The sequence below is a fragment of the Anser anser genome (assembly GCF_964211835.1).
Source record: "Anser anser genome assembly, chromosome: 22".
Lineage (NCBI taxonomy): Eukaryota > Metazoa > Chordata > Aves > Anseriformes > Anatidae > Anser > Anser anser.
Genome location: NC_139743.1, coordinates 2781077 through 2807227, shown reverse-complemented (window position 1 = coordinate 2807227; position 26151 = coordinate 2781077). Strand labels below are relative to the sequence as shown.

The window sequence follows — 26151 nt, the reverse complement described above, 5'->3', positions numbered from 1 at the left end:
TGGCTTAGTCTCCATACAAAACGAATGCACCTACAGTTAAATGGCATTAAGTGCAAATGATTGCCAGCAGCCAGGGCTTGCAAAATAACCGCTGCTGATCTGTGCTTAACACACCTTTCTCTGTTGCACACATGGTGTAAGGATGTCTAATCACATTGACGCAGACTGAAAATATGCTTGTTTTTAAAATTCTTTTCACGCTTTTCCTCATTGTGGGAGTGGGCAGACACATTTTTCTAGAAACTTCTGGCACAATTAGCAAACATTCATTTTTTTGCATTTATCAAGAAAGAGTCTGCTGCACAGCACCGTTCCCAGTGCAGTTTGTGAAATGAGCTGGGATTATCTGCCTCTGCTTGCGCAATGAAAGGGCAGGGACTTTATTCCTGTACTTCAGTTGTTCCATCTCTACTACTGTGGAGAAGTGGCAGCATCTCATCAGCATGGCCTTGGGCAAAGAGCAAGAAGGAAGTTCTAGGAGCAGGACAAAATGGCACTCAGCATAAATGACCGCTTTATTTTATCTGTCTCCACAGTGAAGCGAACTCCAAGGTAATGTTTCTCAACTTTCTGGAAGTTGTACGGAATACAATAAAGGTGCAGCATATAATTAAAGTTCAGATGTATTAATTAGGGAATCTGAGAGCTCACTTGGAGATAAAAGAGTAGCAGATGTGTTAGTGATGAAAAGTTGACATGCTATAGAGAAAACCTAAAATCAAAAGCCTCTGAAATGTTTCATGCTCTATTATTGCAGGATGAATCTGTAGTTCAAAGTCTTCCCGACTACTTAGCACATTCAGTTTGATCATCTGGGCATTGATACATATTTTTTCTTTTACATCTTCTCATATCTACCTTCTCCTGCCCAATAGTTTTGATGAGGATGTGCCCCTGTACATAATATAAATACTGGGAAGAGTGGCAGTGTTTGATTCTTAGCAGGTCAAGTGTCTCTGAGAAATGGTTATTAGTTACAAAGAGAAACATCTCACTATCTGTGTTTCTCATTAATGATGCACTATGAGCAAAACCAAGAATGTTGAAATAAAATTGTCAGAAAAATATCGGCTTTTTTATAAAAAGATTTGGTGATTTTTTTTTTGTACCTTGAAATTGATATTTAGTAATGATGTTCTCATTTCTTTGTATTTATTACTATCTTTGAAGTAGTTTTTAACATCCTGCTGACGTGTATTCATAGAGGAAGAATAGTGAAGTTAACAGCCCTGGAAAAAAAAGTGAGATATATTCATGTGCTGTTGATATTTAGTCTGTTAAGCACAGCAGGGCCCCTCACACAAACCTCCCACCTGGATTTTCAAATGTATATGTAGACAAACAACAAAGCACCATTGTGTCTTTCTTTGTACATGTAAACTGTTCTTTTTGTTGTGGAAAGTGTGCAGTTTATTTTTCTTACAGCTCTCCCATTCCATTTCTCTCTCTCTCATTGACTAATTTATGCTGGGTTTTGTTTATTTTTATTTTGTTTAGCATTGTAGAAGGCAAAAGGGGGGGAGAGTTTCTGGGCCAGATTCTCCAGCTAGAGTATGTCTCTGCATAGCTCCCCGATGCGGATTGAGCTAGAAACGATGTTCAGCTGCTGAGGATCTGGCCCTTTGTCTTTAAAGCCAGCTGGAAAGTCACCACCTGGTTTTAGAGGAGGAAGGGCACCCAACAGCCACGCTGCTTCTTAGCGTCCTTGTTTTTCTCTGATCATTATTGATCACTGTTGTGTTCTGCTTGTTTTTTCTTAATTTGCTTTTTTATTATTTTCCTTTTTATATTTTATCCAGATCCCCCCACAACTATCCCTCCTCCCACAACAACCACCACCACTACCACCACCATCCCTACCACCATCACAGGTATGGTACCTTCATAACCATTGGAAATGTCCTGAATGTTTATTGTCTTTTATGTATTTAAGCAGAGCTTGAAGCCTGGGGAAAAACAACAAACAAATCATTTGATTTTTTTTCTCAAATACACCCACTGTGCGAGTCCTAATCTGGCAGTTCAATGAGTTGGATAGTCCTTACTGCAGGTGATTCTGAAACATGGAAATTGCCATGTCAGAAAAAGCTATTAATTCAGTTACTGGTGGCAAAAACTGGGTACTTTCAAATGAAGGATATAAATAGCCTTAGAACTCAGTTAACACGGGGAGTTGCTTCACCCTGAACCCCATCAGTACCAATTTCTGAGCAATTTGTACTTGGAAGCATAAAGTTTGGTCTTTAGTGGTTTAATTCACCTAATGTAGAGATGCTTTTTCTCATGCATAGGTGTTTTGTATTTCTGTAATAAGCTGTCTACCTCAGTCTCACAGACAAATGAATTCCACCAGTTATTTTTTTTTATTGAGTCAAAAAGTATCTGTAGGAACCTTTTTGAAGAGCTGGCTTTTAGAATTTAGCTTTATGCCTATCTGGTAAGAAAAGACGAACAGAAGCAACCAGGTGATCATGAGACACCTCTGTTTTACACACATGCATCATATTTCCTCACTAGACCCAACTTTCTCCTCTCATAAGAAAGCCCTTTCTAATTTCTCTGTATTCATTTGCATTGTCATTTTTCTGATGTTTTCTTTTTCAACTGCTGCTTTTGCCTTTTTTTTTCTTTTCTATTTTTTTTTTCTTGAGGTAGAAGTGACAAACTGCAGGTGAGAATGGACCATTGAATAGCTAATGGTATAATGTTTATTGTTGCTCTAAACCATCCACTTTGTAAATACCGTCACATTTTATTTGCTTTTATGATTTTGCTCAGCTGATTCTAACTGTCCTGTTCAGGGCATTTTGTGGCTTTTTCCTTCTGAGGTTTTTTGCAACCAAATCAGACTCCACTAGCATGGACAAGCAATTGAAGTCTTCCTTCCAAAGTGCCTTAATATGCACTTTCTGTGCGCTGTCTTCCATATACCATTGTGTTGTCTGGACTTTGCCATTTTCTGTCTTCCTCTTTCCAGGTGGCTATTAATAATATTGAACTCCAGGCACCCAGGTTCGGATGCTTGAGGCACTCTCCAGTGAACACTTCCCCATTTTGCGATTTAGTCACTTTATTTCAGTTCCGCTTTTAATCTCTTAACCGATTTTCATTTCAGAATAGTTCTCAAACGTTATTATTTCAGTGTCTCTTTAAGAGCCTTTTGCAGAGAAACTTGGTCCAGTGTCTGTCAGTGTAAAGAAACATGCATACAGTTCTCTTTTGTTTTACAGTAATTTGTTAATGCTTTCAGTGAATTATAGAAGGCTAAAAGGAAGAACTTGTCTTGATGCTTGATTGACCCCATCATGTTTATGTCAGTGCCTGCTAACATTAACAATTGTCCTTTTCCCTGGAACTGAGTTATTATCAGCCTGTCATTTCAGGGATCACCTGAGGACTTGCTGTAAAAGTGTGTGCCAACCTCACCTGCTATTTCAAACTCTGAAGTAGTAGTTGTTAATAATAAATAGCAGTATTATTGCTTGCTCTTCTGCTGCAATCATTGCAACTTGTTTGTGAATTTTAAGTATCCTCTAGGCTTCTAAGCTCTCCTCTGCAGTAGTTTTCTAACTTTTTTTTCTGTTAAAAACAAGAAGGGGAGGTGGATTCTCCTTGAAATCGAACAGGGCTGTCGTCTAGACTCCTGCCTGAGTTGAGTGAGAACGTAGGTACATTCTTCCTGCTGTCACCGTGTGGCTCAGCCGTGGCACTGGGCACAGCGGGGTGGGTTTCTGCCTTGCTGACAAGTCAGTGGTGTCCTGCACTTCCCCAGGACCTGGCTCAGCACCCTCATGACTAAAGCCAGGTGCTTCCCGAGACCCTATCCAAAGGTGTAAGAAACCATTTTTGAAGTCATCCCACGGAAGTTTGCTTTGAACATGGAGAATACAGGCTTTTCTAACCTAGTCTTCTTCACCCAGACTTTTTCCTCAGTCCCCTGTGTACATCCATAACTGCAGTGCACCAGAGCGCCACTGACTCTGCCTTAAAATGTGAGGAAACTCCATTTTCTCTTTAGTTTGAATAATTTCTTACTCTTTCCTCTCGAGCCTGTTTCCCCTTATAATATTTCCCATCCAGCATTCAAACATTAGCCCTCGTAATATAAATTTAGTTCCTACTACTTCTTCAGACATACAAGGATCCCAGGATTTCCTTAGCCTTTGAGGGAGCTAGCAACACGACGTTCCCGGGTGCAGTAGGTGAGTTGTCACCATCTGGTCGCTGTCAGTGATCAAACGCCTGGACGTGTGCATCCGTGAAGGTTAAATCCCTGCTCCTTACTCTTCCACTCTTGAGCTTAGCACTGTGGGTTCTTGTCCTGAGAAGACTTTACTCCATGTTAATGATGGTCTTTCAGGAAGTGAGGGCTTTCTGACCTGATACTTCCCCAGCTATTCCTCCTGGGTAACTTTCCATCAGAGCAAACCGTTTCCCTGAACACAGGCTCAGCACTACCCTTTTTGAGGTTGTTACGCTATAAGGAAGTATGACTAAATTGAAAAATGATTCAGTGCACACTACTAAGATTCATTGACCGCAGTTCTTTATTTCCTTTACGAGCAGAATTGTGGGTTGCTTTTTTGTCAGCCTAGCAGAAGTATTTTGGTTTCAGGTGCGTGTGACTGGCCTATGCTTTCCTCACATCTTTATTTGCAATGATGGAGAATCTACAAGCTTGCTGACCTCCTGTTGGCAAAACCTGGACAGGTTCAGTCACCTCCTTGATGAATTTCAGTATTGGTTTTGAACTACTGACAAGGCTATTACAAGAAATGTAATGAACATCTACAATTATTCATTGATACCAGCAGTTAGTGCTTGTGGTATGTAGGAAGAAGATTTGCTAACAAGAAGCTGATAAGAGAGATTTCTGTATTCTTTCCTGACACTGTTGCAATGCTGAACCTTCTTAAAATGTGCCCTCACGTGTTCTGCCCACAAGTTAATAGCATTTCTCACAAAGAAGAGTTAACATTTAGCCTCACTTCTTTGTGCATAAACGTGCATATGTATGTTTTCTGTACGTATTAACCAAGTGACGTGCCTGAACTCCAGCGAAGTGGATGATGCTGTGAAGAATTTTACCTTTTTAGTAGTCACCAAACCAGTATGCCAGGACAACTTTCTAAAATCCCCATCTTCGGATGTTAACTGCATCTTTGGCAGGCAGCTGTGGCTGTATTTATCTTACGCTGAAAGCTGCACTGGTGGGGTGTAATGTATGCTCCTCCTGCCCCGGATTAAAGGTCACACAGCTGGGCACTTTGGTCAGAGCTCCTGCAGGCAGCAGGCAGCCCGCCGTGTGTGGCTGGGTGGCCAGGTCTGATGAACGGGTGGCAAAATTAACTCCTGCTTCCAGCCTGCATTGAACGTTAGTAGCTGCTGCTGGTCATGCGGGCTTCTACTGCCAGGCGGTACGAAGCCTGGAAATGTACTTCTCTCAATAGGTAGGAGATTTTGTAGATGAAAAAAATCAGGTCAAATTAACATAATCTTTAGAATTACATAGCATAGCAGTGTTGAAACACTTTTTAAAGCCTCAAGAGACAATTGATAACTTAATTCCTGTCATCACCAAACTGTTGAAATATTCTACTGTGGCGTAATGGCTTTGTTAGCAGATGGGAGCATTTTTTGTTTCCACCAGCAGGCAAGGTGCGAGTAATCTTCCAGCCAGGTTAAAAACATTTCCTTAGGATGAGGAGAGTTTTAAATCTATGTTCTTTCACCATTGTCTCCCCACCCATCCACTCCCCATTTCTGGTATAATTCTGGCCTAGTTTGTGTCCCCCGAAGCCACAGACTAGTTTTGAAAAAACAAATTTTTGATTTAATCAGGAAAAAAAAGGGGGAGGGGGGAGGAGGAATGGAGAGAAGAGACCTGCACTGAAACAAATTCTTATGTCCAAAGCTCGTGTTTTTAGATGCCCATAGAAAATTTTATTGGAATTATTCTTTTTGAGTTATTGGAGATAGCTTTAGCAGGGAAAAATGAAGCCAGAACAAGTTATCTAACAGAACAATCTCAAAGGGCTACATTTGCTACTCCACATGCATGGTAAGTTACTCATTTTGAGCAGCTTCCAACAACAGACATCTTTTGTACTTGCTTACATACAGTATTTCTATTCTAACTGTGTTCAGACATGACAGGGAAATGCAATTCTGCCTCCAAGAGTTTATCTGAGTGATGATAGACACTGTTCAGCAAATACAAGCCAGAGCAATAGGTGCAGCAAACAGGAGAGGGCAAGTAATGCAACGTGTAGGTATATGATGTAACGTGGTCATTATTCCCCAGCCTTGGGGGTGCAGTGAGCTCCGGGCTGTGCTCACAATCCCTCCCTAGCCCCCTGAAGTCACTGTGTAGAGCACAGGGTGCCTTTAGCAGCTGCTGTTGCTTGACAAATCAAAATGCTGTACCAGCGCTGCTGTAGACTTGACCTGCAAAGGCATGCTGAGCTGATAAAGTAGTATTGTGGCACGGAGGTTTGGGGGAAGATCACAGCTAAACTCTGAAAAGCTAACATACTTCTTTCTTCCAGGAGAAGGAAAAGCTGAACAGCGGTGAAGTTTCCAAAACAGCACGACCTTTAAAGCTTTTCCTCTGTCACTGTTGCTTTGCTTCAGTGTAGGTGCTTGAAAAGATTTCCTGCGTGACATTTTGATCTTTTTAGTATATCCTCCAACTGCATTGATATTCTGACCATCCTTTGGTGTTTCAGCTGTTATCACCGGCAAGCCCTTTTTTATCAGTTCAAATTGTCCTTGTGGCTTTGTTCATTAAGATGTACAATATGATACAGCAGAGCAAACTGCATAATTTGAATTACCCCCAGAGTTGTTACTTGAAATAGTGGTTTTGGACAGCTGTTGTTTCCTGGGAGATAAAGGTTCTTAATAATAACCAAGCCCTCATCTTTGGCATAAGGAAGAATGGAGTGTTTTAGCCTGCCATTTCAAACACTCTTTTGCTGCCTTCTGGACTTGCCTAGCACATACACTTCCACACCCCAGGATCTACAGAATTACCTGTACATCCAAATTTGCATTTGTCACACTTTCTCTAGATCTTGCAGGTGTCTTGGCAACCATTCTAGTGGAGACCTGAGGGTGCAACATGCATGCACGTTACCAGTATTTCAAGCCTTGCATTGGGTGCTATTGATTCTGTGAAGCCCAGGCTGTCCATCTTGCAACAGTGCCAAGTTGGCAGATGTGACTATTGCATGTCTTTAGTGCAGTTTTAAACCCTATTTTAAAACCAAATATCCCTTAGAATATGCAGTAACAGGTGTGCATGTTCACGGGGCTGAGGCATTGCAGGCAGTGGTTCTGGTTTAAAAATTCCCAAGAATGCTCGTGCCCCCTGATGAGATCCACTGAAAAGCACTGAGCTCGTGCTGTCAAAACACTAAGTTCCTCCAGGATGGTGGGTTTTTTTTTTGTAAGCAGACCCAAGCAAGTTCAGTTTCTCTCGAAGCTGTTCTAAAGTCAGCAAGCTCCACAACAGGAACTGTTAAGTGATGCTGAATCTGAATGTTGCATCTTAACAAGTCTCATGTATTGGCTGAGCTCTCCTTTTTGCCCATGGGGGCCATGCATTACCCTACTGGAAGTGAATGAGGGTGGAGATCCTTTGTGTCTACTTGACAAAGGCTGTGTAGATGCCAGCTCTGTATGGTCCATATAGAAAACACGTTTTCATACCATATTAGCTACCTAAGAAGTAATAATATATAGAAATCTTAAATTATTGAAAAAGAAATGGTGTGACATTTTCAGGCCATGAATTCACATGCCAGAAAACTTCTTTAAAATGAGGATAATGATTATTTTATCCTTAGCAGAAGTTTTTTATTTTCTGATTACATCTGGTTGTGTGGAAAAACTACAGTTGTATGGGATTTATTCCAACACTAATCCAAAAAGGTAGTGGGTGGGAAGAATGCAATAAAAGCCATTCTTTGCTCAAATTACCTTGTAGCAGGTTTGTAGGAGGTGAAGAGGCAACGTGGGGATTACTGAAGTAGATGTGCACTAGCAGCATCGCAGGCTTTATATCTGATCAGGTATGGTTGCTTGTGTTTGTTTCTGGTGGTGGTGTTCACATAGAGTTTCATCGTAAATAGCAAGCGTGTCTGTTCCCCTGTCAGATTAAAAGGATGGTTGTGGTCGGCTCCAGCCTGACTGTGCGGGCCACACACGTCCTCCTTGGGTGCTTTCGCCCCTGCCCTGTTCAGAGCGGTCGTGGTGCCAGCAGCCCCAGGGGGAGACTCGTGTGGGGCCAGGTGCCGCCTGCCTCCTGGGGCTGGCTGCATGGAGACTTGGTGTGGTGATTTGCTTCCCCAAATTATTTATTGCTTAGCTTTTGCTTTTAGCTGAAGCTTCTGCATGTCCCTGGTAAAATGTCAAGTTAATTTACAGATGATACTGCACTCTTCTGACATTTTCATCCGGTATGTGACCACATTAAAAGGAATAAAGGAAGAGAGAATAACTCACAGGCCTGTTAAAAATAAAATAAAATCCAGTCTTCTGGTACCTCTTACAGTCAGTAGCAGACACGGTACTGTCATGCCTGGTGTTACGAGTGATAATGCAGTGAAAGCGATGCAGAAACCATCCTTGTGTCCTGCCGAAAACTTGTATCTTCGGGAAAGCGAGGGCAGGAGGGAGCCATGCACAGGACACCCCATCCCCTGGGACACCTTGAGCTGAGAATGGGTGGAGTACAGACAGGGAAACGTTTGCACAGGTTTCGTATGCCGCAGCGTGGCGGGCCAGCTTTCTGGACACAAGGTGCTGCCAGGCCAGTGCCAGCAGGGCGGCGTGGGTGAATGCCTGAGCCTGAATAAGTTGGTGTTGGCCGCTGGATGAAGTTGCAGCTGGGTCTGTAAAGGTCCTTTGCACTATATTCAGGAGGTCAGGATTTAAATAAAAAACAAAATTCTTTTAGAGCTTGCTGGAAAAACATAGGGAGGCATAGCCTGAGCTGCAGCACTGATTTAGGAATATTTTTGTTCTTGTCACACACAGCTTCCATACAGATTGTGATTATTTTTGTGAAACATCTGCTCTGCAAATCAAATTGTCTCTGGGGTGCATTGCAACATGCCCATATACAAAAGCTTTCAGCACAAGCTGGAATCGCTTTACAGAGGTCCGTCATATAGGATCATAATGCACAGTACATTTTCATCCATCCTTCTGAGGAATATTTGGAGACAGGAAGGACTGCCGTGGTTTTTCACTTTGTGGGGATTTTTAAGCTCTTTTGCCCCTCAGACAACTGTGTCACAACGTAGCTGAAAGGTAACACGACTGTTAATGTCTAACAGGTGTTACAGGTCAGTGGAAATTAGGAGGATTTGCATAGGGGTTTTTTTTATTTGCCTTGAAGGTTTGAAATAAAGCAGAAATCTTCTGTTTATAGTACAGAACACTGATACCTAAGGTTGCTGTGAAAACAGTACTGTGAAGGGATCTGTGCTTGTCCTGGTAACTAAATCTGAAGTAGTCTAGAAAATCAGAAAGAATAAGAGCTCCATAAGTCAGTGGTCAAGTTATCAAGTAGATATTCATACTTTATTAATATCTATTGAAAGTGGTAAAAAAAAAAAAAAAAAGCTTTATATGAAATGTGTGTTTTGCTGTTATTTTGATTAGGTGCTGCTATAATGCTCTTTGCAATAGCTGTGTGTTGTTAAGCTCCAATGTATCAGTGTATTTCTCTAAGGCTGTAGCACTGCAGTTCAATTGAAGAAAGAAAATAAGCATTCAAGTTTGTGCATTTAATTTAGCTACTAGGGTTTTAATTTTCTCCATCGTGCTCATTCTGTTCAAGGCTGTGGACTAATTACAGACTGGTTTAAAGGCCCAGTCTGTCACACTCAGCCAACAGTTTTAAGTTGGAGACAATCCATTTGAAAAAATTAGAAGGCATAACAGTGGAGCTTGTAACTCAATTAAATGTTGCCCAGATGCTTTTGTGCAGTAATTTCATAAATGCATGCAGATATGTGTGTGTGTGTGGCTGTGTAGCTACTTAACAAAGCGGTGAATGCGTAAAAGTTGGGTGTTGCCCGAGTTTTCTTGTTTGGCAGATGTCACCATCTGTATCACAGCACAGTGTATGTGACTCTCCTCGTTCAAGAGCTGGCCACAGTAAAGTCTGTTCTTACCAATGATACTAAAAAGAAATCATTATTAAGTGAAAAGTGGAGCTTTATGGAGGCCAGTAGTTCTATTTTGGCTCCCCTGTTTAATTATGAATCAGTCCTCTAGTGAACTTACATACAGGTAGATTTTGAAAGACCGTTACATTGGTTATACTTCTACATAGAGCAACTTTTGTTGAGTATTCCTGATTGAAATCAGGAAAAGAAGCCTTGTCTGTTTCATCTTCATCTTAAGGTCAAAAGTGCCACATGGAACTTCTTTGTTTCTCTGCTTTTCTTCATCCTCTCTGCTTGGCCACATCTTGTAAAACAGCCCTGGTTCAGCACCAACTCATTTGAAATGATATGCATCAGCTTTGTGCGACTGTGTGACTGCAGTTCACACCTGTCACTCACAACCAGAACGGTGCTTTTTGGTGATGGCAAAGTCTTTCACTGGCTTTGCTAAACCTGTGTTAAGTCAGAAGCATATCAAGTACTTCCTTGTCGCTCCATACATGAGGAGAGGAGAGATGATTTTTCATCTAGGGTCTGGGGCAGAAGTCTGATCACCGGAGTTCTGTATGTCTGGTCTGGCATATAAAGATCCTTTTCTAAAAAAAAAAAAAAAAAAAAGGTTTAAAGTTAGCCAGTCTGTCTTAAAATTCTGGGTTGTCTTAGCAGCAACATTGCAGGGCCTGGGATATTCCTTCTTACATAAGGCAGAACAGCGATGGAGCTTGGCGCATGCACAGTTTTACATATATTCATTAATTTCATACCAAAGCAATGATGGCAATTTTTCTCTCCTTTGTAATGCAACTGCTGTAGTAGTGTGTGTGTGTTGGAGTGTATCCTCTGCTTTATTTTAATGTGAGATTATTCCTCTTTGGAGCACTGTGTATTTACAATCGTTCTCAAAGAAGACTCTGGGATTGAACTGGACTTCCAGACAATTCATTCTAAACTTTAACTGGTCTGTGTTTCCTATTGCAATCATCCAAACCATTTGCTAATCATAACTTTGTCATTCCAGCTGCAGCCAACATGTTGTTTGACTTGGATATTTGTTCGCACTTACAACTGCTTGAGAACTTTATTTTTTGTAACCTGTTGGTCTCTGTCCCCAGATGGGGAAGCGAGATGCACTGTCCAGTTTGCACTGTTTCTTGACTAATATCTCTTCCAGCACGTGAATACGAGTTTGCTTTCAGCAGATTTTCTATTTAGTGTAAAAGCTGACATAACTTTTTTTTTATTTCAGGAAGACAGTAAATTGAGACTATTTATAGATGCCAAGATGCTATCTCAGGAATTAATACTCAGTTTTATAATCCTTTCTAAACACAACTTCCCCCCTCACCTTCACCACCATTTTCCCCTTCACCATTTGCTTGGTTAAAATGAGGCATTATTTGAGGATTGCTACTCAGAAACAAAGAAGAGTCCCAGTCTTGTTCTCATCTGTGCTTTGGAAGGCTTCCCTTGCAGCCTCCACCAGAGTTCCCAGCAGGAGAACAAATGCTAGCATATTTAAGTGTGTGTTAGATTTGATTGCCAAGATGAGAACAGTATATGTTGGCAGTGGAAACAGGCTAATGACAGCTTGATAATCTGTTATGCAAATTTTGGTGTAGTTTGTTAAATTGTGCAGGGTTTATTTGTTTTGCTTTTATAATTAAAGCATGTAGACCTTGTATCTGTAAGCATTGTGTATTCCTTGTATGATTCTTGTCCTCATTGGTGCTTCAGAAAACCAGACTAGGGCTGTCCTCAGCTAAATTAAAAAGGAATGGGTCCTCACTTTTCCACTGCTTTTTCTGAATGTGCAGGAAGGCTACCCTTCCTAGGGTTCTCCAGACAGCAGTTAATTAGCAGAAACACCAATGTGAATTGTCCATTGTTGCTACAAAACTGAAGTTCCAGGCTAGTTCGCAAAGCATGCGGTAGAGCGCTTCATTTAAACATTGCCTGCATCAAACCAAGCAGAGTTCTGTGAAGCCCTGTCTTTGCTGTGAATTACCACATCTGGGCTTTATTGTCAGTTTAAGAGTGTTGATAGGTATTCACAAAGTTATGGTTATATTCTGAAGAGCCAGACTATTAGAGCAAGCAGCCAACAAGTCTGTCTAATAAGAGCAACTGATAGGTCCTAGCAAACAGGAGGAGGATATGTAGAACCAGATGAGAGTTGAGTTTCTCATTATCTAAATAATGGGACTCTAGATAACATGCATAACGTGTGATTCAGACCCAATGGTATCTGAAATAGCATAGTGCACTGTCAGAATGGAGTTGTCTAGAAAAGACTGTGACTTTGGGTCAGTCTGTAGAGTTGCACATTCCAAACACCTTTGAAGAGATGAAACTGAGTTGGCAACTCCAAGAAATTTACCGTGGCTTGCAATGTCAATGGAGTAAAGTCAGCTTCGTACCAACAACCACCCCCCAAAAAATTAATATAATATAAATAACTGTTGACCACAAAAAAAAAAAAGTTTGAGGGTGTGACCCAGTGAAACTCAGCTCCAGAATTCAGGACATGTTTCACATCAGAGGGACTGGGAATATCTACTTGCATTTGTCTGTTCCAGAACAACTTTTTTTACACTGAAAAGAGATGCAGCTTGTGGGCGCGTGGTTCAGCGTAAGGAAGGCAAAAAGGCCATGTATGCAGTTAGCGTGCAATGAGATTTATCATTTGTTTGCCAACTCTACAAATGGTCTGGACTCAGGGGTTACACTGTGAAGGAGAAGAAACTGAAACCAGATTCGTTCACTGTGTCCTGCCAGGTGATCAGGTACCTAGACTGGATGCTGGAGGGAGCGTTTTGGTGAAGGCAATGTTTGAATGTGTAAAAACAAAAATATTTTCTAAGCATCAGCTCTGTGTGCTGGAGCTCTGTGTGCTGGTCCTGAGCTTCTGTTTTGGTACTTACCAACAGAAGAGTTGGTGTTGGTGTTCTCCCCATCTCATGTTCCCATGACTTTGCAACCACCAGTAATTGTTCTGGCAAGGTCCTGGAGAAAAAAAAATAAAAATTTACTGTTTTCCTCAGGCTCATAGCTTTTGAACTCGAGGCATGTCTTCTAAACAGTGCAACTCACTTCAGATGCTTTTTGCCTTTCATTTTATTATTGCTTGTCACGCAATGTTCTTTGAAAGCTTGCTCATATATTATCTGTTCCATTTTTTCCATTTTCCCTTTTTTTGCATGCTGTTCCTCCTGTTTCTTCCCTTCCTCCAATCCTCTGTTCCCGTGTGTAGACACAACGGCGACGACAGAACCAGCAGTTCACGGTTGGTATCACATTCCTGTTTATCTTATTTCTCAGCACTGCTGAGTGGCAAGACAAGCCTGGGAAGGGGAAGAAAAAAAGGAAAACGTAGTCTTCAAGGGAAAACCATGTTTCAAGTGGACTGATCTCATAAATATAACATAGTTTTTAAGACTTGAAAGTCTGTCTAGTCTTGTCATTTCAGTTGTGAGTTTCATAGCCAGTTATTGTGGTTCCAGGCCAGCACCTATTCCCAAAATCCAGGAGAAATGAGACACATGTAAGAGGAGCGCAAAGGAAGCAAATAATTTATTCAGCAATCTCGATTACTGGGGTAATCATTTCAAACATTAAAAAGAAATCTGTCTTCTGAAAATACGAATTCAAATTTAATTTTTTAAAAGATGCATGAAATTTTCAGCATTTTTTTTTAATTCAAGTTTATAAGAGGTGGCCTCCAGCAGGTGCACCAGAGTCGAGTGGCATGCTTGGTATTCTGCGGGAGTTTGGCAGACAAGCCCCTTGCCTTGGAGGGGTCAGAAGGGAAGTTTTCATTATTACACTGCAGAAGGAGATTTTAAAAACAAATAGCAACACTTTCTTATCAGCATAGCAGTCTAGCAAACTAACCCTTCTCATCTGCTCAAGGAAGTCTAGCTAACAGCTTGACAGCTTCCTTAGCTTCCTACATTTTTAAAGCAAGCTTAAATAGTCACTTCAGACTGAAAGTTGAGCATACAGTTTTTTGGCACAAGCTTGCTTTTCAGCTGAAGAACCAAAACCTCTGACAATTCTAATTAAGACTAATCCATGTTTGAGTTTGCTATTTTAGTTTTTTTAAGTTTGATAATTCAACTGTTTTTCTTACTGATATGAAATTATATAAGCCAGAAGTCTGTAGTGCTGAACTATATTTTTTTTCTTGCTTTCTCCCAACAAAGCACAGCTCTGGTAATATAGGCAGATGTAGGACTGAGTAAAGTTGGGGTTAAACAGCACTGCCGCTACCAAATGGAGGGAAAAGCAGTTCTTTTCCCAGTTTACCTACATGGATGCATTTTTACACTTTATGTAGAACTTCAAGGCATTCAGACATACTTCTGTTTTCTATACATCGCTGATCTCCCCATATGCATTTTGTATAATGTCAAGATTCAACATCAGTAAGTTTGTAGCTACTGCCATGGAAGTCATGGCAAGGTAATAGAAGTCCCAAGTGACATCTCATCACACTCCACACTAATGCCTGTGAAAGTCAGATGAAGGCAAAAACGTTAATCACCCAATCATCACCCCTGGTGGGGAAAGTCCTGAAGGCTTTAAAGGCAGTGAAAGACAATGAACATGGTACCATAGCTGAATTAAATAACAACTTAAAAAAAGGACCTGTTAGCTTTAGGTAATTGATGTTACAGGAAAATATGGATAAACAATTTAGCTTTTTTCATGTAGGTGAGGCTGTTTTCCATGGCAATAGAAATTAAAGGTGGTTGATCTACTAAAGCACTTACCCCAGTAGTGGAGGTTGAGAAGCCCCTGAGATCCTGCTGTGCTACCAAAATCCTGTCAGTTGAATCAGCTTGAGTTGCTCTTCCCAGCCCCTCAGGGGCCGCACGGGGGGGGTTTCTTCCATCAGCTTTTGGCCAGCCCTTGCAGTGCCATGCTGAAAGGTGGGCGCTGTGGGCACAGGGTGCTCACCACCGCAGTACTTCAGTTCAGCTGAGATCACCGTGCATTTGGTGCCAGGATTTGCTAAGAAAAGGTAGAACATTCAGGCAAAATAACAAAAAGGACTGTGCTATCAGAAAATAGTACAAATTCACATCTTTCTGGTTTTTTTTCAGCACTAGAAATCCACATGTACAGGGGTTGATTCCTAAACGTGGGAAGGGTCGGACGGTTTTGATATTAGCCTGACTTCCGACATTGTTTCTGTATGTCTTGGGAAGCCTTTTCTGACACACAAGTCCCCTTAATCTGTGGATAACTGGGGCTGCTCTGGGGAAAAGCCCACGAGAATCTGATTCTCCCTGAGGTCAGGCCGGGAAGCTCTTGCACCAGACAGGGAGACACAGCATCGCAGCCACGTCGCCCTGGCCTGATTCTTCAGTGCAATTCCTGATGGTTTCCATCTCGTGGAGTCTCTCCATCTTTGTGTTAGGGAAAGCCATAGAAAGCATGTTTTTAATTCGAGGAAGGCCTCTGAATATTTTAACCTCTGTGGGGGAGGAGTGCAGCTGCAGTAAGATTGACAACTGAAATGACAAGTAAACCTAGTCAAATTAGTTTTGACAGACTTTTCTGCCTTAAAAATCAACCTGTTTTGTACTGAACTCCACTGTGTTTGCCCTCTTGGGTTCTTTTCCTGCGAAGACTGGGGTTTCTTTCCAAGCTTGTATTGCTGGAGTGTGTATGGAGTATACCAGGTGTTTATGTACGTTGGCCATTTGTTCTTACCAATGTCCAATCGGAGTGAGCATGTATGTGAATGACTAGAAATGCATGGGCATGAACTAAAGCCAAATGGATTTTCTCCAAAAACGATTTCAAATGAATTGGGGGAAGAAAAAATAATAAACCAAAACAAACAAAAAAACAACCAACAAACCAAACCTAAAAAAAGAGATTGATGGTAAAGAAAATGAAATGTAAGGCTAGTGTGGAACCAGCACAATACTTCAATCGGGGAAAGGATTTTTGAGTAATTTAATTTTTTGGAGTGTATCCTAGAGGACTGGGGGGAAAAGGAGTCCTGTATGTGTATGCATGTAAAAGCGGTAGCAAAACCCCTGCCATTCCTGTTTTCTTATGGAATGGAGTTAACAGCAGCAATGCATGAGTGACTTAAAGCACGAACATTGTTAACTCTTTTGTTTAAAAATGAGAGTTTAACTGTAAATTTTCTGATGCACTGTCTCCTTTCTCTGCACTGTTCATTGCCAGAACTCCAATAACAGCATGGTCATGGCCGGCAGGAAGGCTTGTGCTTCTGCTGCACTGCACTACACTGGGTTTACTGAACTTAAACCCTCCTTCCCTTCTCTTTTGCACTTCATGTGTCAGGGAGCCAGTGGGGCTGAAGCACTGGTGCATTTTGAAATCGCAGTTCCCTGCCTGCACGCAGTCAAAATGAGGGCACACGTTGGTGCAGCTGTGGCAGCACTGGCTCCGGAAGTCTGCCACCACTGAACTTGGAAAACGTTTTTTCCCATTCCCTTTCTTCTCTCCTGTACCCCTCCTCCCCCTAAAAATCAAAATGCAAATTTTTGATTTCTTAAATGTGCTGGCTCCACAGCTTTCTAAGGAACACGGCCTTGCAGGGTTGCTGCCCTCTGAGAAAGTTTTTGTGTGAGATTACCAAGCTCGCTTTTTGCCTCCTGTACCAGTAGAATATGTAAAAACAGCCATGACCTCATACACGATGTTCTTTTGCTACAGCAAAAGTAACAAATTTTATGTTTCTCCCCCAAAATTTTGACCCCACCCTATGGTAAGCTAAGAGCTTAAATAAGCTTCTTAATGATTTTTAAATCACATGGACAATGCCCATTGCCATGCGTTACGTCTGCTACATGTGTTATGCATGTATGTCTTTGGGCACCTGGGTGCATACACCAAAGGGACCAGCAGCTGGCGATTCTCCCAGCAGCAGGCTCTGGCTCCGTACCGGGGGTGCCCCGAGCTGCCTTCAGCTCCCTTCCTGAGGCAGAAGGAAGGTGCTGCTGTTTTAGGATAGGCAGAACTTCTGCTAACATGAATTAGAAGATAGGGTGTAAAAAATCTCTTCTGAAGCTGGCAAAGCAGGAAGTCTGGAGTGAAGGTTCAATATTACGAAAACATCCCAAACAAGAGTGAAGAGTTGCAAGAAAATACATTGTCCATAATAGAGCAGATAAATTATTTTCTAAGCTGGAAATACTTCCTGAAGGCTGATATGAATTTTTGATCTTAGCAAGGTTTTGTAAACAAATATTTAACACTTCTGTGTTAAGCTCTTGTTGTTTTTTCCAGTTGTGCTCAGTCTCTGAAAATGAGTCTGAAGCCGAAAGCTCAGCCATGCCAGAGCACTAGTCAGCTTCCAAATCTTGCCAAATTAAACAACATACAAGGAAAAAAAAGCCTCAGTGCTTTCTGCATTAGCATTATCAAGCAGCTCTGTCTGTCCAACTGCCTTTTTTCCTTTTTAAAAATGCCCTACTTAAAAGTGCAACTAATAGTAAATACATTTATAAATATATTTTCCAGACCTAATCCTTTGGGCAATTGAATAAAACATCACAAAGATCCGTGTACATGTTAAGATTTCTGTTCAGCCTTGTAGAATATGCAACATAGAACGGAATCTGTAATTGGTTATTTACAGTTTGTTACAAAGGATAAATTATATTTTGCTTAAAAAGTGGAGGTAACCTATGAAGAAGTTCAAAGCATTACTCTGTCAATAAACCTGTAAATAAATGGTGTGTTCATTTAATTTTCTAAACACCTGTATCAGGCTTCAGGATATGCAACTCAGCTTGCTGGTTGCACACTTTTAAGATTTATTATTTGACAGGGAAATTGTATCTGAGTGAAAAGTTAGCTTTCATTTATTTAAAAGAAGTTGCAGCAGACTTTGAATACATTCTGATCAGACATGAAAAGAAGGGACTTTAATCGCTGATATGAAAGTTTAATGAGAAAAATCAAGAAGTAATTTACCACATTTAAAATGCCTCACAACACATTTTAATACTGTTCAGTGGCATTTTTAAGTATACCAGGTGCAGGTAGAAAACGAATTGTTGAATTGTTAAATTTTCTTTTGAAAAAGATTTTTTTGCTTCATTAAAAATGTAACATTGCCCTTTTTCATTATTGAGAAAATGTGGTTCCTTGTAAGTGAAAGGGAAGACTATACAGGGGCAATTTTAGAGAAAGAAAAGTTGAATGGCTGTTCTGCAGAGCACAGATTTGCATGTCCAATGCTTCTGTGAGTCAACTGTCATTATTTTTTTATATATTATCGTAAAAACTCCCTGAAATCCAATAGTGGTGCAAAAACAAATTTCTAGCTATTAATCTAAATGGCTTCCGGCTTTAGAAGATAATTCAGATTGTAGATTCTGGATGACATATTTTAAACACCATCACTGAAAAAGAGTTTTGTTTTTAATGAGATATATGTATTGCTTATGGCTTTCCAATAGGAGACAAGTCTGCACATTGATTATTAATATCTTTGTTATTTAAATGAAAGCCTTTGTCCTAGCAAAAACGCGTCTCTAGCCCCCTGTTGCTACCTCCTCCCCAAAATGTAAAAAGTAGACATGGAATGGGGGTATTTCTGTTCCTCCAAGGCCAGCATTTTGCAGGTAAATTCTCTTTGTGCTCCAAACCCCCTGTAAGCACAAGGAACCTGTTCTCCAGCATTATTCAGGAGCATATTTAAGCTACATTAGGTGTGGTTTTTTTGGCCAGTCTTTACTTGAAGAGGGTTTACCGTGTACTGCAAATAAGCCCAGAACTCACATTGACATCCGTTAGCATTCACTGGATCTATTTTACAGAAACTGGGCAAACACGGAGCGTGTATTTAGCTGCCACTTAGTGCATTAACAGATCACTGAATTGCTGCTGCTCTCAGTTCTCCCCCCCAAAACATCTGGGTTTTTATCAATCTTCAAGCTTTTGCTGACAGTTTTCCAAATGGCCAGTAGTGATAACATCTCTTTTGTGTCTGCCTTTTGTGGTCACAAGAGTTTGTCTTGTCGAACTGCTTTATCAGCTTTGAGGACAGATACTTTTTCCAGAAATGCACTAAATTTAGGAAATTAAAAAAATAGTTTCAGATTATTATTTTTTTTACAAAAGATACAGCCTGCAGTCTGCAAGTACAGATGCCTTACAGTTTTGAAATGTGATCCACAATATTCTTTAATTTATAAATTGCTGTGCTTGTCAACATTACCAAAAATATTTAATTTCTCTGGAAAATTGGAAGAAAAATTTACATTGACGTGTATATATAACCTAAATCAAACCAGAATAAATTGGGAAATTGCCCCTATTTGATGAGTAAAAGACTGAGTCTGGGGGTTTCTGCATGCTGTTATGAATGAGTGATTTTGATTCACCTACATGTTTCGTGTGTTAACAGTGTAGACTGAGGAATGTTTCTGCCAGTCTGTCAGTAATAAAGTAAATGATTGGAATTCTGAAATACAAGTTACTCTGCTCAAACCAGCAGAAGATGGCAAGTGATTGACTCATTTTTTCCCCCAAGAAATTCATCCTCAGTTCTTAAGTGTGTTGTTTTTGTCACTTGAGAAATACAAAGAAAAATGAGTTTGTTTTTACTTGTAAGGCTTTACTCAGTTGCCAAATTCCGCAGAGGAGCTGGACTATGGGGATCTCTCAGGTAAGGGCTAGCACCTAGGTAAAGCACTGCTCTTCTACGTAGATACTGGTTCCACTGATTTCTGCGTCTTGGCCATTTTGCATTGTATAGTCGCTATGGTGTGGCAATTAATTGCACACAGTCCTTCAACGTGGAAGTTACGCTGTTTTCTGTTGGGATTTCCCTCCCATTTTTTTGGGCATTGGCACTGTGTTGTGAAACGTGAAAATGGGGGAGGCACATTCAGAGCAGTGGGGTTCGCCTTTCAGGCTGTGTGCCAGCTACTGTGGCCTCAGTAGCTTGCAATAATTTTCATAACACTAATTTGGAGAATGGTTGAGTTGAAATTTTGTTCGTAAAACACTCAACTACGCTGTAATGTGCAAAACTGTCTTTAGCAAGTGCAGCCAGGTCTACATCTAGGCTGTTTGGTAAATTCTTGTAAGGGGAATTTCAGGTGGGAGATCAAAAGGAGGTGATTGTTTTATTAGCTGAGACAAAAACAATGATTTGGACCTCTTTTTTATCGACAAGCAACTGGAAGTTGCATAAATCCATCTTTATAGTTGGTCCTTGCAAATTCGCTTGAATTCAGATGAAAAAGTAAAAGCATCCTTGGTGGGTGAGTTGGGGCAATTGATATATTCAATTGATATATTCAAAAACAAGGGTCATAACAGTCTAAACCTCCGATCTTTGTGATTTGACAGACTTCTTAGTGCTTTTGGAAATGAGCCTCTTTTTTGCTGCCGCTTCCCAGACAATCTCTGCAGCTCCCCGTGGGAGGGCAGGAGGCTGGAGACACGCAGGCTGCGGGCAGGAGCCACCCGGTGCCCACCGCCCATCCCTGCAGGGTCCCTGCCCTTGGGGGGCGTGCAAAGAGCCTTGCCTAGGAGGGTTTGGGTCCAGCACTGTTATTCCCTTTTGCGGTTTACGAAGTGAACGAAAACTAACACCAGAAAGCAAAGCCCTGAGCCCTCATCTTTTTCCGTAAAATGCTTTAACCCAATCAAACCAGCAGCATCTCTTCCTGCAAGCTACTATAGGTATGCTTTGGCCAAGAGGTTAGAAATGATTGATTAATTCAATATGTATTCTAACACCTGAGCAATACTAATAATTATTGTTGCAGGCCTGGGCCAGATCTCATAGGTAAGAAGCACTAGGTGTCTGTTAAATATCACTGTGTGGATGGAAAGTAACTGTTTTGCTCTGATAAGCTTTATTTTTTTATTTGTATTTTTTAAAGAAAATACACATTTTGGTGAATGAACAGAAGAACGGGAAACAATTCCACAAAGGAATTCCTCAAAATGGGTGTCTGCTAGCAGTCCTGTCTTTCCCTTAAGTGAATCTTTCTCAGCTTTTGGTAGCAGCACAAGTTAAGTGTAGCATGCCATTGAGAAGTGACAGTACTGACTGCGGGGGGCGGCGGGGGGTGACGTTGTTGAATTTTGCTGTTACCCTTGCAGTGCAGTCAGCGACACATTCTCTTTTTTCAGAAAGCTGTGGATGTGTTGAATGGCTAGTATGTCTTTCTGACAGTATACTTTAACTTTTCTATTTTTGTGAATCTTAAATATAAGTCAAAATTTGCTTCAGATTGTCCACAAAGCAGTGCAAGCACAACTGCTGGCTGTACTGAGCAGGTGAGCGAGCACCCTTTGTGCACTAACATACACCCATTTTGGAGCATCAGTTTTGATGACTGATTTTTTTTTCCCAAGAATTTCAAAATTTCGTTTGTCGCTATCTAAGTTGTTTGTGTATGACCAAAGGGTGACTCTACCAAGTCAAACCTACCAGTATTACTGGGAAATAGAGAACCAGCCCTGCACTGTTCTCTGCTATGACCAAAACTCTGCCCTCCATCACATAACTCATGCCCAGACTCCTGAGAAACTGACATAGGATCCCGTTTGTGGACTGGTGTCAGCAAGTTTGAGCTGTCAGACGGGTAGCACAGGTGAGTGCTGAGCCAGCTCTCCGTGTGAAGCGCTGCCTCCCACCTCCACTCCGGGATCGGCTCCGACCCCTCTGCCCCCAGGGCACTGGAGCCTGCCCTGCAGCGCCCAGGCTCCAGCTCAGCCCTCTGAGGGGTGGCACGCTGCTGAGACGTGGTAAAACTGAATGTGTCGGTCCTGCTGCAGTGTTTGCTCAGTGTGCTGTTCGTTTCAGGTACTCGTGTCCTGCTAAATGCTTCAACGGAGGCTCTGCCAACTGTACAATTAAGTAATGCGTCTGTTGCCTTGCATCCAGGTAGCTAGTTTCCAGTGTCGTGTTAACTTTTGCTGGTTGAGCTGTGTGTGTCCATACCACTCACGGACCTTTTGTTCATAACGTAGAAGAACAGTGCAGAGACAGTTTGTCTTGCACTTCTGCAGCACAGATTGACTTCTTACTCTACTGCAGCGCTTTTTCAACCTAGTGGTGTTACAGAGACGTTCCCTGCAGTGCTGTGTATCACCAGTCCAAACTGCTATGTACTGGTGTGTATGTATGTATACACACACAAACACGTATATAAATACATATGCTGCTGTGTGCTATGATTGCAGTAATCCAGTTAATCTAATTCCATACCTGAGTATTTTCAGTCCCCTCAGGTGCATTCTGGTCTTCTTGTTTTGCTCAGCAGTGTTGATACACATCTTGTAAAACATTGAACAATCAAGAAAGACCTGTGTAGCCTTTACATCTGGTTTGATTAACTAATCAAAACCTGATTAGCACCTTTGTTCAAGGGGGATGCTGATTAATCAATTACTATTGATTGTAAGTGTGGCTCCATTTTCTAGCAGAGAGAAGTCTGAAGAAACAACCAATAAACATTGAGCACCTGTCATAGTGATTAAATTTATTAAAACAAAATGCATTATTTTTTATGAAGCGATCTTGAAATGGGTCACTGAAGAGGAGCTTATTGATTGAAGAAGGATGAACTCCTTGAATTTCTCTAGCATAAATTAGACAAAATTCAATTACAATACGATGAACAGGTTAACACTACTCTTTAACAGTCCATCAATAAATTAGAGTAGGGGTAGCACACTTAATGCTGGACTATAGTAATGAATAATATTATTGTTCGTCCTGTCATACAGGTAGTGATTACTGTCCTCCCAGATTGTAGATGAAGATTTTAAAGTGTTTCTGAAATAATGACAGCCTGTTCTTCCCGCTGCTCTGCCCACCAGCACCCCTGCCTGCCAACCCCAAATTTTAGTAATGTTCCATGATGTCAAAAATTCCATTCTACAAAAGGATTAACCAGCTATTCATCAAAAGAAAATTCAGTGGCAAAATGTTATTGCTAACTTCCTTTTAAGTTTTCTTCCTATTAGGAAAGAGGAGTAGTTGGTTTATCAACATTTCAGAAGCACACGAGTGACTTAAGGTCATTGCACCTAAATCATGACCAGTAGAGAAGTGTGGAAGCCTGCATCATTTTGGTGTTTTAATTGTGTCATAAACTTAACAGGAAGAAGAAAAAATTGATAAGTTAGGAATTCTTGAAAGAAATTGATTTAGGTTTTCTTTTCCCTAACATGATGCAGATATTGCATCTAGGAAGCACTGCAGCTATTTATATGTACGTTGTATACACATGTACATATGTGCACACAAACGCAACCTATGTTGTGCTACATCAGTAGCTTGAAATTAATTTTCACCAAGAAATAAAAGAGACATTCTTGTAGGAGTACAGCAATAAATCCAAATATGCCAAAATTAATACCTATACTATATGTTGGTGAAGAACTCTAGCAATTTTCTGCTTTTATAGCACAAACAATCATAGAACAAGTTCAGAGCTGTTCAGGGATACCCCCCCAAAATGTCACAAAATGAAACAGATCAAAATTCTCAGTTTCCTGAGTCAGAGTGGGATAGGCTATATCTCCAGGAGCTTGCTTACATCGTGCCTCTGGTATTTAAAGAAATGGAGCCTTAATCAGAAGCCATGCTGGAGCACACTGGGAAAACAGTGAGATACACTGTTCAAAGCAATAATAATAGCAGAAATTGTGCTACTGGGAAACGTGAGTGATTGGCTCTGTGCTGGAGGTGACCTGCAGACCTTCTGTGCTGCTGGTAAGACTGAAGTCAAGTCACTTGGGAGTTTTTCACCTCTTCCGCAGGCTTTAGCAATAAAGTGATTCATTCCTTGTAGGTCCAAAGCTTTTAACTCCTATGTAATTGATATTTAAAATACTAGCTAGTAGAGTCAGATCTGATCTAGTCCTTTCTCTTAATCTTGAGATGTTGCCACTTATAAAAAGCAAGAGCAGGAATACACATGAATGTCCATGTATGTATATATATAAATATATATATATATTTAAAGCCTCATTAAAAACAGAATTTAATAGAACCTTTTTATGGAGTGGTTGGGAGGAGAAAAGTCTTCCATATGCTAAACCTTGCTGTAGGTGCTTAACCCACATTATTAGGATATTACCATTAAAATCTGCCAGCGTTTTTTCATGCTCTTGAGGCTGCAGTAAGTGATATATTTTTAAACAATTACTTCTGCAAAAATATTAGAGAATTTGAGATCATTAATACACTTATTTTAAAGTGTCTCCCCTTGCACAAAAATAAATACATAACAACTAAGATTCTATGGGTTTAAAATATGGATGTCAGCTGAGAACATTTACATGGGAAATTAGCAGCATAAACATCTCCTTTGGGTTCCTTGTTACCACTTCCCTGAGTCATTTTCCATGATCAGATATTGGGGCTGATGGCTGTCATTTTTGTCATCTGCCTTTGTCCTGCCAGGAGGTAAAACTGAGACCAGTGTAGGTTTGTCCTTTAGCCAAGAAAAAGGTGAGCGATGTGAACTGAAGTTGTGCAGCCTGGAGTCTGCTGTGGGTGTGCTGCTACATGTTTAATCGGATTGGCTCAGGACTCTAAAAATTTTAAATTACATGAGTTAGTAGGGTGTCAAATAGGAACCAGTCCAAAAGTGCGTTTACTTTCTCTGTGTGTAGTGTTTTGTGAATTACACTTTCTGTTTAAAGGAAAACTTCAGTTTTTTTTTTTTTTTTGAAGTGCTATGATTTCTTTTTGTTGATTCAAGTAGCAGTTGGTTAAAATAATAAACAAAAATTAATTTAAAGCTACCGAAGTTTCTTATTGGCCACAATTTTAAATGGGACTACAGTGCTCTCTGCTGCTGTATATTGTGCTGCATCTCATGCAGAGAAGTTCAATGCTACATTAGATAAAATTATGGCATGCCCCTAATGCAGGACACAATCATACTATTCTCTCAAGGGAGCAACACAGTAGTTTAAAAAAAAAAAATTGATTTTTTTTCTGTGTATATCAAGTTGTTCTAAGTGGACTGTACCGTTATCACTGCAGTTTTCCTTTAAGGTGCTTTGATATAATCCAAAACACCACCCTATGGAATTTGGTTCAGCTGAGGTGTAGAGTAGCTGCAGAGTAGCAAAATAGTTGTGCATGTTGTTCACAACATGCTGCAAATGTCTGTATGTTGACTTGTTTCTTCCCTTCCTGCGTATCTCCCTTCCTTCCACTCTCACTCTCAAGAAAACACAAGCAAAACAGAAACAAAGCCATAGCAGAAAAATTCTGACTATTCGATTTAAAGGCCAGCATGCTCCAATATATATTAACATCTTAATGGGAAAGCTCTGCATGTATACATTTACTACTCTCTGACAAGAGGGAATTAAATGTCAGAAGGATTTGTAGCATCTATAATTGAATTGGTGCTGAGAGAAGCAAATCTTAAGGAAGAATAACATATTAGGATTAGCAAATAATGTGGCATTTTGTCAGTTCCTGCCATCTAGTCTGTTCCCTCTTCAGTAATAAACTTGTGATTTCTTTTTTTAATCATAGATATGAAGCAGGAATAGATTTTGTGAATTGGAGACAGCATTTCAAAGCAAATTCCAGTTTTTAAGGTCAAGTTTGTCTGTCTTGGTAGAAATTCGGAGAATTATTGTCTGCTCCTTAGTCGCAACATTTTTTTTTTTATTACCAAAGAAATAATGAGTAACGCCAATTATTGATGCTTATCCAGCATGAAATAATACCCATCTCCAGCGTTGCTGCTGGAGTAAGCCCCTTTCTTCCCCGGAGCCCCCTCTGCCAGGGGAAGGGCTGGGACGGGCGCGCGTGGTTCGGTGCCAGGCTCCCGCTGCAGCAGCTGCTGTCTGCGAAGCCTGGCTGGAGCAGCTGCAGGCTCACGTCCCTGTTACAGGGGTTAGCAAGCATATTGGAAGGCTGGCTGCGTTCCCACCTCGCATGAGAATATTCTGAAGCGAGGTGCTTACAGAAAATTAAACA

The 26151-nt window shown here is 40.8% G+C and overlaps 1 protein-coding gene and 1 long non-coding RNA gene across 13 annotated transcripts in view; one reads left to right on the top strand and one right to left on the bottom strand.

Annotated features, from left to right (window-relative positions):
* The window catches only part of CADM1 (cell adhesion molecule 1), a 243093-nt gene that overhangs the window by 208772 nt on the left and 8170 nt on the right, over positions 1–26151 (top strand). For 3 of the 12 annotated variants that reach the window (XM_083808365.1, XM_083808359.1, XM_083808367.1), the window contains 4 exons: positions 1800–1871; positions 13432–13464; positions 19789–19842; positions 22000–22080. The exons of 1 other annotated variant lie outside the window; for it this stretch is intronic. In XM_083808365.1, the coding sequence (XP_083664491.1) occupies positions 1800–1871; positions 13432–13464; positions 19789–19842; positions 22000–22080 (240 nt within the window). The remainder of the gene's footprint in view (positions 1–1799; positions 1872–13431; positions 13465–19788; positions 19843–21999; positions 22081–26151) is intronic. 8 more of the 12 variants (XM_083808364.1, XM_083808363.1, XM_083808366.1 and 5 more) reach the window with 8 other exon arrangements.
* Positions 8794–13420, bottom strand: LOC310885250. Its single transcript, XR_014574633.1, has 2 exons — positions 13272–13420; positions 8794–13184 (listed from the first exon to the last, which is right to left on the bottom strand). It is a non-coding gene; the product is annotated as an uncharacterized lncRNA (long non-coding RNA).